Source organism: Paramisgurnus dabryanus, chromosome 13 (assembly GCF_030506205.2).
Source record: "Paramisgurnus dabryanus chromosome 13, PD_genome_1.1, whole genome shotgun sequence".
In the NCBI taxonomy this organism is placed as follows: Eukaryota; Metazoa; Chordata; class Actinopteri; order Cypriniformes; family Cobitidae; genus Paramisgurnus; species Paramisgurnus dabryanus.
In genome coordinates this window covers 432,886-447,016 of record NC_133349.1, presented here as the reverse complement: position 1 = coordinate 447,016, position 14,131 = coordinate 432,886, and the positions used below count along the sequence as shown (strand labels likewise).

Below are 14,131 nucleotides of genomic sequence, written 5' to 3'. Positions count from 1 at the left end.
AGGTTTGTACAAATTTTTCTTCCAATGCTACGTAAATATAAATGCTTTAAAATATATTTATTTAAAAATGTATTAAAAAAAATGGAATATACATTTTTGTAAACATATTTCAGCACATATATATTTGGGCCATTTAATTTGTATATTTGAAAATTTAAATATATACTTTGCCGTATGGGAATGCTTAAAATATCATGTCATATAATATTTCTCAACAGTGACGGCCGGTGACTTCTCTTCTGAGGGCTGCAAATTCAAAATATGTGTTTTTTGTGTCATGTAAAGTTGTGCATCATGCGCGGAAAGGGTTTATGATAAAAGAGACACTAACTTAACATTAAACTCTGATTACACATGAGATTAAGCGAGTATCTAGCAAACGTGGGCGTTTCTTTTATCATAAACCCCTTTAAAGCGTCTGCAACAGGCCTGTATCTTGACATGACACGTGAGGCACATAGGTTCACATGACGTGCCAAACACATATTTTGACACGACGAGCCACACACATGACGGCTAAATACATGTTGTGACGAGCTTCGCATCGTGTGCCCTCGAAAAAGATTAAAGGTTTAAGGTGGCGGTAGCTGGTCTGAGCTGGTCCTTCCAGCCTGGCAAAGCTGGTCAAGCTGGTGGGTCAGCTGGTCTTCCAGCATGACCAGCTAAGTACTAACCCTAACCCACAGCTAGACCAGCTTGCTACACCAGCAATACCAGCTTAAACCAAGCTCTCTCTCTCTCTCTCTCTCTCTCTCTCTCTCTCTCCAGGTTAAGCATCATGTGTTCTCTGTTGTGTAATCTGTTGTAAGTTCATGGCCTCTGATGGGTCTCCAGTCAGAGATGTTCATGAGAATCAGAAGAAGAAGAAAGCAGTTAAGATCAGGACACACAGATCTGATGTGGAGGACACAGACACACAGGTGGAGATTCAGAGACTCACTGAGGATGGACATGCAGCGCTGCAGACCGGAGACAATACTGCAGCTGTGCAGTGCTTCAAAAACGCATTGAAAGCTGCCACAAAGGTACATTAAAATGAGAAGTCTTTTGTCCTAATCTACAGTCCTGGTCTTACTGTAAACATTTACGAATGTTAAATTCATGAATCTTTGTTTTAGTTGAGTGAGGGGAGACTTCAGAGGTCATGTGCATTTAACCTGGGAGCAGCGTATGTTGAAGCAGGTAGACCTCAGAAAGGGCTGGACCTTCTGTCTCGCTCTCAGTCGGGTGAGAGAGGCGAACGGATCGCAGACCTGCAGTATAATCTTGCGACAGCTCACGAAGCCCTGAGGGACTGGACCCGGGCCGCCCGACACTACCTGAAGGCCGCACAGCTGTACCGCTCGCAGGGAGACGCATGTGCTGAGGGAGACACCTGTGTTAGACTTGCTCAATGCCATCTGAAGAGAAAGGTCAGAGTTAATCATCATAAAGAAATAATGGTCAGGGTTCAAGAAACCTGCTATTTGAATATTGAGTTGTGATTGCATATCTGTGTTGACGCTGCACAGTGACTGATGATGTGTGAAGTTAAACTGATGATGTTACAGGAGTGGAATGAGGCTGTAGACGCTTTCAGACGCGCTGCTGAGAGTTATAAACTAGCAGGAAACACATCAGCCGCCGCGCTGACCCTAAAGGATGCTGGGAAACACATGCTGGAGAGCGGCAGCTGCACTGCTGATGACATCATCACCGTGTTGACAGACAGCTTGGAGATGAGCAGCGACATCACAGATCAAGAGACGCTGGGTAGGGCTGCTCAGTATATCATTTCAACATCGGCACTTTAATGTGCACATCTGTGATCATCACAACGCTGGATCCCTTTGCCAGTGGTACACTTTACATGAACGGTTTGAGAGAAATCACAGATTCCAAATTTCACAAGACATGGTGGTACTTCATTTCAATGAACATGAGACATGTGGTGAAGTCATGAAACATCAGCCAGAACCCAACATTTAAATAAAACTGGAATTATAATTACTCTGAAAGAGTTAATTTACAGTATGATGAATGTGTTTGTTGAGGTTAATGTTGTTGACCTTTGTTTCAGGAAAGCTTCTGATGGATGTGGGTTTAAGTTTTACTCAGCTGAGGTTGTTCTCTGAAGCAGCTGAATGTTATGAACAGGCTCTTCATCTGGTCACGTCTAAACCACACCGACTGGCGGTGATTCTGCAGAATCTGGGTGCTGTTCACAATACTTTGGGTCAATATGAAGAGGCTCTGAAATACCACAGAGAGGCAGCAGCGATACACGGTGAGACACAAAACTCTGATCCTCAGCTTAACCTCTGGATTGGTCTGTGTAACATTGTGCTAAACAACATGTTTTAAATACACCTGTTCTCTCTGACGGTGTGTGTGCATGTTTTCTTATAACGCACGCATGCATGCACACACATATTTGTTTCACTCTGTTAGTGAGTTTATTTCATAGACTTCCATTGATTTTATTTCAGGTTAATGACATTTTCTTCATGACCCACTTAATAAACTTGAATTTGGTTACATGTCATTTTTTTGAAGATGGCATGCCATCATGTAAGCTAAGACAGCGGTGATTACTAGCTGTTTACTTTCATTTATTTGTTTAATTATTTAATTATTTAATTTTATTTCATTTATTTTTGTGCTATGATGTCTATTAAATTTTCACTGACAGCCCAAATTTTGCCTTGTTTAGGCTAGACATCTGGGCTGTGTTTGGATGACTATTAGACAAATTTAAAATGCTACATTGCTTTTGAGGATGACAGGACCTCAGAAATATAACTAAATGAAACAGACAAACACCAAACACACACAGAGAATCCTGTTTTATGACTGAAGTGTGTGTAGATATTTGTCTGGTTCAGAAGTGTTTTCTGTATTTATTAGAGTTATTAATCATGTTTCAATCAACATTATATCCGTCTGAACTCGTCCTGTAGGCTCTCTGGGCAGTCGCGTTGCACAGGGTCGGTGTTTCAGTAATCTGGGCTTTGCTCTGGTAGAAGTGGGTGAACTGGAGGAGGCGTGGGAGAGTTTCTTACATGCACAACAGGCATTCAGAGACACAGGTGTGAAACTAAACTCGGACTGATACAGGACACTCTTACTCTCAGTATCTCTCTCTCTCTCTTACTCTCTCTCTCTGTTTTTGTGTAGATGACCCATCCGGTCAGTGGCAGGTCTGTGAGGGTCTCGGTGGGATCAAACTACAGATGAGAGACCCAGAAAAAGCCTCTCAATATTATAAAGATGCTTTACAACTGCTGTGTAAATGCCAGGTGTGTTTGTGTGTGTGCGTGCGTGCGTGTGTGTGTGTGTGTGTGTGTGTGTGTGTGTGTGTGTGTGTGTGTGTGTGTGTGTGTGTGTGTGTGTGTGTGTGTGTGTGTGTGTGTGTGTGTGTGTGTGTGTGTGTGTGCGCGCGCACGTGTGCTGTATTAATGATGTGTATTTCATCTGCAGGACGTATCGAGTTCAGTACAGGAACGACTGGTCACTAAACTGAGTGAAGCATTACAGCAGAAGCTGCTACTCCAGCAGGTGATCTGTCTCTATGTCTGTCTGTGTCTGTCTGCCTGTCTGTCTGTCTGTCTGTCTGTCTCTCATGTTAATTGCAGAATAATCACTAAGACTGTTGACATGACAACAATACTATTGATTTTTTATGTTCCCCTCAGGTTGGACCCCCAATACAACGAGCTGCACCAGAGAGACAACATCACAGACAGCAGAAATGGTAATGCAGGAGTTTGTGTGAACACAGCTGTAGTTTTTCGGATATGAACTTCTCATTATTCTGCTGTTCACAGAGTTATTTTGCAGTTGTTATTGGATGTGTCTGTGAAATGTGATGTGTGTGTGTGTGTGTGTGTGTGTGTGTGTGTGTGTGTGTGTGTGTGTGTGTGTGTGTGTGTGTGTGCGGGTTGATGACAGTGAAATGTGATTATGTGTGATGATGATAATGTGTGTGTGTGTGTGTGTGTGTGCAGGCGGGCAGAAGTGATCTCTGAAACCCAGCAGAACAGAAGACCGATGCTGAATGGACACACACATGAAGGTAACACACACAGTTACAAACAGTTTACATTAACTTTTGACAGAAAAATCAACACTTACAGATGTCTGAACTGATAAAACTGTCTGTCTGTCTGTCTGTCTGTCTGTTGTCAGCAGAGGCATCTGGAGACAGAAAACCCCACAGTGAAGGGATGATGTCATCAGAGTCAATGCCAGAGACCAACAGGTACACACGTGCACACACACACACACACACACACACACACAGAGAAAAACACCCTGCAACATCCTGTAAAATGCATGTGACGTCTGGTGTGTATGTCTGAGTCTGAGAAGAGTCTGATGTTGTTATCAGGAATCTGAACAACACTTATGAGAAAGCAGAGATCCAGCCGGAGATTTTCAGTGGAGAATCTACAGAAGGTTCAGCTCACAGTAAATCACATAAACATCACAGCTTTTCTTAACACATAAATCACATTAAACTCATCTTTGATTTCATCTCTGTAGACGATTTGTCTTCTGAAGCTACAAAGCTGAAGCCAGTACACATGAACGGGTATGAAAACATCACTAACAATATGTTTCAATTTAACTCAATGTGTTATTATATGAAATAAAAGGAACTTAAGAGTTTGTTTGATCTGAGTACAGACTTACATCTGTGTCGTACAGGTAAGGAATAATTGACGACTCAAGGTCGTAAGGCGTTACAGCGCGGGTGTGCATTATTTTCAAATAATTTAAAGGATCGGAGTCAATTATTCCTCTTATACCATGATTACACCAAACAATGCCCTGGTGTTTATTTTAAGTCAAAAGTTAGATGAAAAGTTAGGTGTAGAATGAAGCATTCAACAGCCCTGTGGTATAATGAAAACTGATGGATTATTTGTTGCTATAAATGTTTCAGTGGCCAGGCATCAGTCAGAAGTGCAGTGACTCCGCCTTCTAAACAGCCTGACAGCAGTAAGGCCACGCCCATCACAAGGAGATTGACATCCAGATTCTGCACAGTCATGTGACTAACACACGCGTGTAGAGACGACTCTTCTGGAAGATGAAAAGACATTCAGACTACAAACACAATGAATTTAGCTGGGTGATCAAATAAAGTGATGGTTTAGAGAGACTGAAGAGATCTGATTAATGACATCATCAGATATCTGAGAAACTGTCTGATCTTTACATATTTCTGTTCCATTTCTGGAAATTTCAACTCATATTCTCATCAAAATAAAATGTATATAGCTTGTTTTTTACATTCATTTTTTTATTAAATTACTGCTGAATGTGGAGCTGCTTGGGTCTCTCTCTCTCTCTCTCTCTCTCTCTCTCTCTCTCTCTCTCTCTCTCTCTCTCTCTCTCTCTCTCTCATTTTACTATGGTTCTAGTCAGCACATTGGCTATTAGTCCACAGGATTCTTCATCTTCAGCACTTTCTTCTGTGCTCAGCTCAGGTTTATTACAGTGAGATGAGAATCTTCATCATCATCATCATCATCAGCAGCTGTGTAACTCAATGGATTGAGAGATGTGGATGCTGAGGAATGATGTGCTTTTATTGACCCACATGGATTTCTTACTAAAGAAAGCAAGCGTTGAAACTCTCTCTGGGATTATACGGGAATTTACTGTATGACCTTCAATGATTAAATCACTCAGAACGTGTAAAGATGGAAACGCAGTGTTGTGGATATAATCCTGAGTTTATGAGGATTACAGTTAAAGCAGACTGAAGTGAGTATTGTTTTCTTTTATACACTAATGAAAGCATCTTGAAACCTCTCATGATCTTATAAATAAAAGCTTTTTCTAGTAACTAAACAGCTTTAAACAATATCTAATGTTTTCACGCAGTGCTGTTTGACGTTTCTCTTTGTGTTGTTTCACTAGAGTAAAGTTTCCTTTATTTATCCGCCCAGCTTCTGTTTATGAGAATCTGAAACACAATAACACGCATCGTCCTTCATGTGACCGTGAACGCACATCTGGGGTTTATTTTCAAGTATAGATGACTTTTGAAACTTGAATCTATATTTTTTATTAGGAAAAATCCATATGAGGGGAAAATAAACTTCAAGTGATGATCTCCAGACATTAGGACACAATGTTCTTTGCTGTTGTGTTTGGTTTTCAGTGTAAATGACCCTGCTGTTCAGATCTTCAGGAGCAGATTATGGGTTTAACTCAATTTCACTGCAGGAGAACTGCTGACATTCAACAGTGTTGAGTTAAATCAGAGCAGCCGTCACTGTACTCAACTTTCATAAGATAAGATAAGACTTTATTCATCCCCAGATGGAGACATTTGGATGTCACACGCTGCAAAAAAAGATTTTCAAGAAAAAAAATCTTAGTATTTTTGTCTTTCTTTAGTAAAAATATCTAAAAATTCTCAAAGTAAGATGCTTTTTCTTGATAAGCAATAGGACCCAAGAAAAAAAGTATAGTTTTAAGATCAAAAATATCAACTTTAAAGGTGACATAGAATGATTGAACGGGGTATTTATCCTTGTTCTGTGATGTGACATGTAGACAAAAATGTTTTTGTTTGGGTCTGTAATGCCTTAGAAGCTTGCTAAAAACCTCTCTCAGATAGCTCTATTAGGGTGGGGGATTTTAAACAAGTGGTTTTGCACCTATTTGGCTCCCCCTACTGGCTTAACTTGCAATCTCATTACTGATTGGCTGACTTTGCTGCCACTCAAAAAATGTAGGCAATTATTTTAAAGTGGAGGGGCAGTGAGATGCCTGTGATGTCATAAGCATCAGTTTTTCAGATTGGGTCGTTTTCTGGCTGACATTTCTAAGAGAGGAATTTCTATGAGACTGAGATGTTTAGCATGTTTAGCACTTTTTGTATGTTTGTGAATGCGGGTAGACTACCATTATTCAACAAAGACAAGGTAAAAATGGTTTTTCATTCTCTGTCCCCTTTAAGTGATTTTGTGCATATTTGCTCATTGGCAGACTTTTTTTTGCTTCTTTTATGCACAAAATCACTTAAAGTTGGTGTTTTTGGTCTTTTGGTCCCCAGCTGCTCCCGACGAGCTGGATGGCGCCTTGCATGGCTGACACCGCCGTCGGTGTATGAATGTGTGAGTGAATGGGTGAATGTGAGGCAAAACTTGTAAAGCGCTTTGGATGGCCATAGGTCTGTTAAAAGCGCTATATAAATGCAGTCCATTTACCATTTTACCATTTACCATTTTAAAACGTTTCTTGGGTCTTTTGCTCATCAAGAAAAAGCATCTTAATTTAAGAATTTTTTGATATTTTTACTGAAAACAAGACAAAAATACTAAGAAATGTTTTACTTGAAAATCATTTTTTGCAGTGCAGCAGCAAAAAAACAAAACAAAGTGATTGTAGTAGTAAAAAAACAGGGATATAAAGAGTTATACCAACTGTGGGTTTATGTGAAATGTTTTCTGTTTGTGATTCTACTGATTGCTTGCTAGAAGATTCTGTGATGTTTTGATTGACTCTTTAAACTCATTGCTGGGGTGTACTGGGTGTTTGCTTACTCGCTCAAGAAGACTAAACAGTTCAGTTCTCCAGTGATATTCAGGTCTACAGATTACAGTCTGTGACATCTATCAAAATAAAATCAGTCTGATCATGTTTTTAAAGATTTAGTTTTTTAACAAAAAAAGTCTTATATTCTAGATAAAGTACTATATTATTGGGATAACTTCTGTAATAGATATATTTAGCTCAGTCAGATGCTGTTTTCTCACTATGTGCAGGTGTTTGGATGTGCAGTGTGATGTCGGTGAACACATCTCACGTGCCTCCGCTGGTCGAATGGACCACGCCCACCTTCACACCTGCAGCACAGGCTCGTGTGGCGGCCACCACGCTCCTCTTCCTCTTCGCTGCTGTTAGTAACCTGGCACTGCTGGTCAGCGTGTCATGTGGCCGGCGGGTGGCATCTCACCTGCGTCCCCTCATCATGAGTCTGGCATCGGCGGACCTGATGATGACGTTTATCGTGATGCCGCTGGACGTGGCGTGGAACATTACGGTCCAGTGGTACGGCGGTGACGGACTCTGTAAGCTGCTGTGCTTTCTCAAACTGTTCGCCATGCAAACCTCTGCCTTCATACTGGTGGTCATCAGTCTTGACCGCCATCATGCCATCCTACGGCCCCTGGACTCACTTAATGCCCAACACAGGAACCGAAAGATGTTATTACTCGCTTGGATCCTCAGTGCGCTCATCGCATCACCACAGGTCACACACACAGACACAGAGAGAGATAAATACAGACATTATCAGGTTCAATAAAATTGTCTGTAATTGACACACGTTTAGCTCAGCTCTATTTACCTCAACTACTGAATATTTTTCTCTTTCTGTTTGTAGCTGTTCATCTTCAGAACTGTGAAAGCAGAGCATGTGGACTTCACTCAGTGCGTCACACACGGCAGTTTCCACGAGCGTTGGCACGAGACAGCCTACAACATGTTTCATTTCGTGACGCTTTACGTGATTCCGCTGCTGGTCATGAGCTGCTGCTACACCTGCATCCTCATTGAGATCAACAGACAGCTGCACAATAGCAAAGGTTGGCAACATCTGTCCCACAACCCTACAGCTGCACACACCCGCATCCATCACAATTCTGCACATGCCCCGCGTCTGTCCACCAGCTGAACAACCGCATCCTTCCCACACCTGCACACACCCGCATTCATCCTGCAGCTGAACACCCACATCCCATCCGCAGCTAAACACCCTAATCTATCCCGCAGATGCACATGCCCCGCATCCTGTTCTGCACATGCCCCGCTCCACATCCGTCCCGCAGCTGCACACACCCCACATGTATCCCACAGCTGCACAAACCCGCATTCATCCTGCAGCTGAACACCCACATCCCATCTGCAGCTAAACCCCCTAATCTATCCCGCAGCTGCACACGCTCCACATCCGTCCCGCAGCTGCACACACCCCACATGTATCCCACAGCTACACACACCCGCATTCATCCCACAGCTGAACACCCTAATCCATCCCGCAGCTTCACACGCCCCGCATCCGTCCCGCAACTGCACACGCTCCGCATCCACCCCGCAGCTGAACACCCGCATCCATCCCACAGCTGCACACACCCCACATCCATCCCACAGCTGAACACCCGCATTCATCCCACAGCTGCACACCTGCATCCATCTCACAATTGAACACACCCCACATCCATCCCGCAGCTGCATGCGCTCCACATTCGTCCCACAGATGCACACATCCGCACAAATTCTGTGGCTTAACACCCGCATCCATCCCACAGCTGCACATGCCCCGCATTCGTCCCGCAGCTGCACACACCCATATTCATCCCGCAGCTGAACACCCGCATCTATCCCACAGCTGCATACACCCCACATCCATCCCACAGCTGAACACCCGCATCTATCCCACAGCTGTACACCCGCATCTATCCCGCAGCTGAACACCTGCAGCTGAACACATGCATTCATCCCGCAGCTGAACACCCGCATCTATCCCGCAGCTGAACACCCGCATCTATCCCGCAGCTGAACACCCGCATCTATCCCGCAGCTGAACACACGCATCTATCCCGCAGCTGAACACATGCATTCATCCCACAGCTGAACACCCGCATCTATCCCGCAGCTGAACACCCGCATCTATCCCGCAGCTGAACACACGCATCTATCCCGCAGCTGAACACCCGCATCTATCCCGCAGCTGAACACCCGCATCTATCCTGCAGCTGAACACACGCATCTATCCCGCAGCTGAACACCCGCATCTATCCCGCAGCTGAACACCCGCATCTATCCCGCAGCTGAACACCCGCATCTATCCCGCAGCTGAACACACGCATCTATCCCGCAGCTGAACACCCGCATCTATCCCGCAGCTGAACACCCGCATCTATCCCGCAGCTGAACACACGCATTCATTCCGCAGCTGAACACCCGCATCTATCCCGCAGCTGAACACCCGCATCTATCCCGCAGCTGAACACACGCATCTATCCCGCAGCTGAACACCCGCATCTATCCCGCAGCTGAACACCCGCATCTATCCCGCAGCTGAACACACGCATCTATCCCGCAGCTGAACACCCGCATCTATCCCGCAGCTGAACACCCGCATCTATCCCGCAGCTGAACACACGCATTCATTCCGCAGCTGAACACCCGCATCTATCCCGCAGCTGAACACCCGCATCTATCCCGCAGCTGAACACACGCATCTATCCCGCAGCTGAACACCCGCATCTATCCCGCAGCTGAACACACGCATCTATCCCGCAGCTGAACACCCGCATCTATCCCGCAGCTGAACACCCGCATCTATCCCGCAGCTGAACACACGCATTCATTCCGCAGCTGAACACCCGCATCTATCCCGCAGCTGAACACACGCATTCGTCCCGCAGCTGAACACCCTAATCCATCCCGCAGCTGCACACGCCCCGCATTCGTCCCGCATCTCCACATGCCCTGCATTCATCCCGAAGCTAAACACCCACATCCATTCCACAGCTGCATACATCCCGCAGATGCACATGCCCATATAATTTACTGTATATAAAGGAAGAAAGCTAAATGTTTCCAGTATGATAAGTACAAGAAAGTTGAGAAGAGAGGTGTTGATACCAATCCTCATGCTGACACTATTAAGAGTTTAATAACAGCGCTGGGCTTACAGTCACATGTTTACAGTAACAACAGTCTGATGGATTACTGTGGTGAATGAGCACAGATCAGTTTTTCTCCCTCAGGGCTCTGCTAAGATCTTCAGGACTTCACACTTACACACATCCTTCCAAAGAGCACCACATGAGATCTCATATTTCTGAGAAGTTTGTGTTAAATGTGCACTGTCTCTGAAAACATTGCGGTGTTAATGAAGGACATTTCACTGTATTTAAAGATTAGAATAAATTAGGGCTATTAATCCAATTAGAACAATTCATTATAATAAATCACAATGTTTATTCACCTCAGATTTTGAGCATTTTGAAAAGTTTTAATTTCCCATGTTAAAGACATTAAACAAAGCAATGTAACAAATGTAAATCTTCTCACAGGCTTAAGCACAAACTTTTTACTTTGATGTATTAGTGAGATGAAACCAAGCTCTGATTGAGGTCATGTCTGGAGATTCAAACCTTTATAACCAACATGAGCACCACACATCATGACACGCTATCGTACTGATGATGTCTTTATTTCTGCAGTGGGAGAATTCTCTCTCAGACGCAGCAGAACCGATATGATCCCAAAGGCCAGGATGAAGACACTGAAGATGACCATCATCATCGTCCTGTCATTTGTGGTGTGCTGGACGCCGTACTATCTGCTAGGCATCTGGTACTGGTTCCAGCCAGAGATGTTGAAGGTCACGCCCGAGTACGTCCATCACCTGCTCTTCATCTTTGGTAACCTGAACACCTGCTGTGATCCAATCATCTACGGTCTTTACACTCCTTCCTTCCGCGCTGACCTGGCCCGCTGCTGGCGCTGTCGCACGCCCCCCGAATGCCCTCGGTCTCTGGATCGGCTCTCGGCCCAGCATGAAGAGCGCAGGTCTGACCCACCGGCGTGAACGGCACCTAAGGTTTGAGTTGTGGAGAATAAAATGAAGCTACCTGATGGCCAGTAAATGATGTTTACAAGCCAGTGTGAAAATATGGTGTTAAATAGAAGAGTCTGTGATGAACCTGTGATCAGTCTGGGTGAGGACACCTGTAAAGCAGTCAAGTATTATAAAGATGTAATTGTTTTAAAAGCTTCTAGTAAGTGAATGATACAAAACCTCATGAGCAGCAGAAGCCACTTTAACCTACAGGCCGGCTCTCAGAGTCCAACAGCGCTGCAGGTTTACATGCATTCAGTTCTTCTGAAAGAATTCAGTTTATAAAAGAGCTCAGAGCAGATTTAGAAAAGCTCTGCAGATTTCACAGCGGGTTTCTCTTATTAAAACAGCCCGGTGTGTGTGCTCATAAAAACTCATTTGTTTTCTGTTCATCACATTGTATTTGTTTTGTTTGTTGATCTGCGTGCATCAGTTATTATATTCTACAGTAAGCACAATACATCATCAGTGTTTATCTTCCTTTCAAATTAAACTGAATCTATGGTATAGACATATAACTGAATCTATTATTAATATTTGATGCAAATTACTGCAGTTTCCAGATGAGATGTTCACTGACGCATGTGAGTCTTCTAAATGAAAAGTTATATTGAGAATAAATGGATGAACCGGTCAATCTCAAGTTTACTATCAGTTACTATATTGTGACACTAATATATCATCTGCTGTGACTGAAGTGACCAATTAAACACACAAACAGCACAGATGAGATGTTTCTATCAAACAGCTCACACAACTTTCATACGCTCGCAAAATTAAACAAAACTGAAAGATGCGGAGAACAGCAACTTCAGTAAAACCCTAAAGACCGCGCTGAACGCCGTGTTGTCGCATTAGAAGTCAGGACCGATATAAAAACATTGTGCTCAGTACATCACACACTAGACCTATAGGTGAAGAGTAGGTGGTTTCTTCTGGTTGTTCAAACACATTTCCAGCACATGAGCATCTACATCACAAAAGCAATCTGGTTGAATGCGTTATCGACTACCACTGAATGTGATCAAAATGTTTAACACCCCTTTTACATCTGTAGTCATCCATTCGTGAATGCTTTTTTAATCTCAGGTGTAAACAGGGATTAGCCTAATTTCATGGTGAACGCACTGAATTAAACTATGTCTGTCACTCAGGTCATGTGATAAGAGTTGATAATACTGACAGGACATTAAACTGTCTATGATTTTCGGCATTGCAACATTTACCCTACAAAATTCTCCTTTGCCTCCCTGTAATACAAAAACTATTTCTCATTAAACAGGACTTGTGAGATTTTGCCTTGTGTGCGCTGCAGTTAGAAACATCGTTCACCTGGACCTTATATATTTAACATCGAGGTCAAATTGAGCGCTGTGTGAAGCGTTTGCATTGATGAAGAGATAAAGTTTCCTCTTTCAGGTCAAATTACATTACATGTGTCCAACCTAAACTCTACAGACCATATAAACACACACAGCTCATTTATTCACCCTCATTGAAGATCAGACGCTTTGCATTATGGGATGCAATGCAGCATTTTTCTGTTGTATAGCACACTTAAGAAAATTATTCACATCAATAAAATCATAAAATAAAGAAACAGAGGTTTCTACTTAATGCTGTTTTATTTGGCACAAAGGTAACAAGCAACTAAGAAAAGAAATACAGAGGATGGGAATTCAGCTCACAAACACATTTCCACTCGGAGCTGGAGAGTAAAACCCTTACAGCTATCATTTAATCTTACATAATCTTATTCTCATAATGTGTCAGGTTAAGAACGACAGGTTAAAGCTACAGAAGCGTTTGGTTCGGACACTGGAGGAGTTTAAGAGAAAAGAAAAATCCAAAAGTTAAAGCATCACTTTTCTCATTGGTACAAGCATTTGAATCTATTTCATCTATTTCACTAATCTGACAATCTCTTCTAAACAACAGACATGTTGAGCCATCAGTCAATATCAAAAACATCCTCAGTTAAAGGAAAACACAACCGTTTTTCAATATTTAACTATGTTCTTACCTCAACTTAGATGAATGAATACATCCGTCATTTTTTTTCAATACGTGCACTTAAACTTTGTCAAGCGTGTCGTGAATGTGTTAGCATTTAGCCTAGCCCCATTCATTCCTTAGGATCCAAACAGGGATGTATTTAAAAGCCACCAAACACTTCCATGTTTTCCCTGTTTAAAAACTGTTACATGAGTAGTTACACAAGTAAGTATGGTGGCACACAAAAACGTGGCGATTTTTAAGCAGATAAAAAATGAGAACTATATTGTATGGCAGAAGAGCAGTTAGTTTGCAGCACCCCTGCCCCTTGCTCAAATTTCCCTCAATATAACCAGTATCGGTGGTAGTTTGAGCAGACTCAGTGAAATATCAGTCAGGAAGTAGTAGAAAAAAGATAGCTTGTGAATAATCATGATGATTACGTTCATTGTAAAGGGTTGTGATAACAAGCAGAAAGTTTAGCACCGCCATGTTTCACAG

General features: G+C 42.9%; 2 protein-coding genes across 3 annotated transcripts; both read left to right on the top strand.

Annotated features, from left to right (window-relative positions):
• The first annotated feature begins 790 nt into the window (after nt 1–790).
• On the top strand, nt 791–5,074 carry LOC135752176 (tetratricopeptide repeat protein 24). Its single transcript, XM_065270576.2, has 13 exons — nt 791–1,025; nt 1,119–1,412; nt 1,551–1,752; nt 2,060–2,266; nt 2,940–3,068; nt 3,157–3,278; nt 3,460–3,537; nt 3,675–3,733; nt 3,987–4,054; nt 4,168–4,240; nt 4,370–4,437; nt 4,525–4,573; nt 4,928–5,074. The coding sequence occupies exons 1-13, from the start codon at nt 813–815 to the stop codon at nt 5,037–5,039; spliced, it is 1,674 nt and encodes a 557-aa protein (XP_065126648.1). The 5' UTR covers nt 791–812; the 3' UTR covers nt 5,040–5,074.
• Nucleotides 5,075–5,638: 564 nt separating this feature from the next.
• gnrhr3 (gonadotropin releasing hormone receptor 3) lies at nt 5,639–12,249 on the top strand. 2 transcript variants are annotated; one of them, XM_065270580.1, is made up of 4 exons: nt 5,639–5,754; nt 7,767–8,254; nt 8,387–8,588; nt 11,238–12,249. In XM_065270580.1, exons 2-4 carry the CDS (start codon nt 7,775–7,777, stop codon nt 11,603–11,605), a joined length of 1,050 nt encoding a protein of 349 aa, XP_065126652.1. In that variant the 5' UTR covers nt 5,639–5,754; nt 7,767–7,774; the 3' UTR covers nt 11,606–12,249. The 2 variants fall into 2 exon arrangements, with proteins under 2 accessions (XP_065126652.1, XP_065126650.1); XM_065270578.1 differs by having other exon boundaries at nt 7,767–8,299.
• The last annotated feature ends 1,882 nt before the right edge of the window (nt 12,250–14,131 follow it).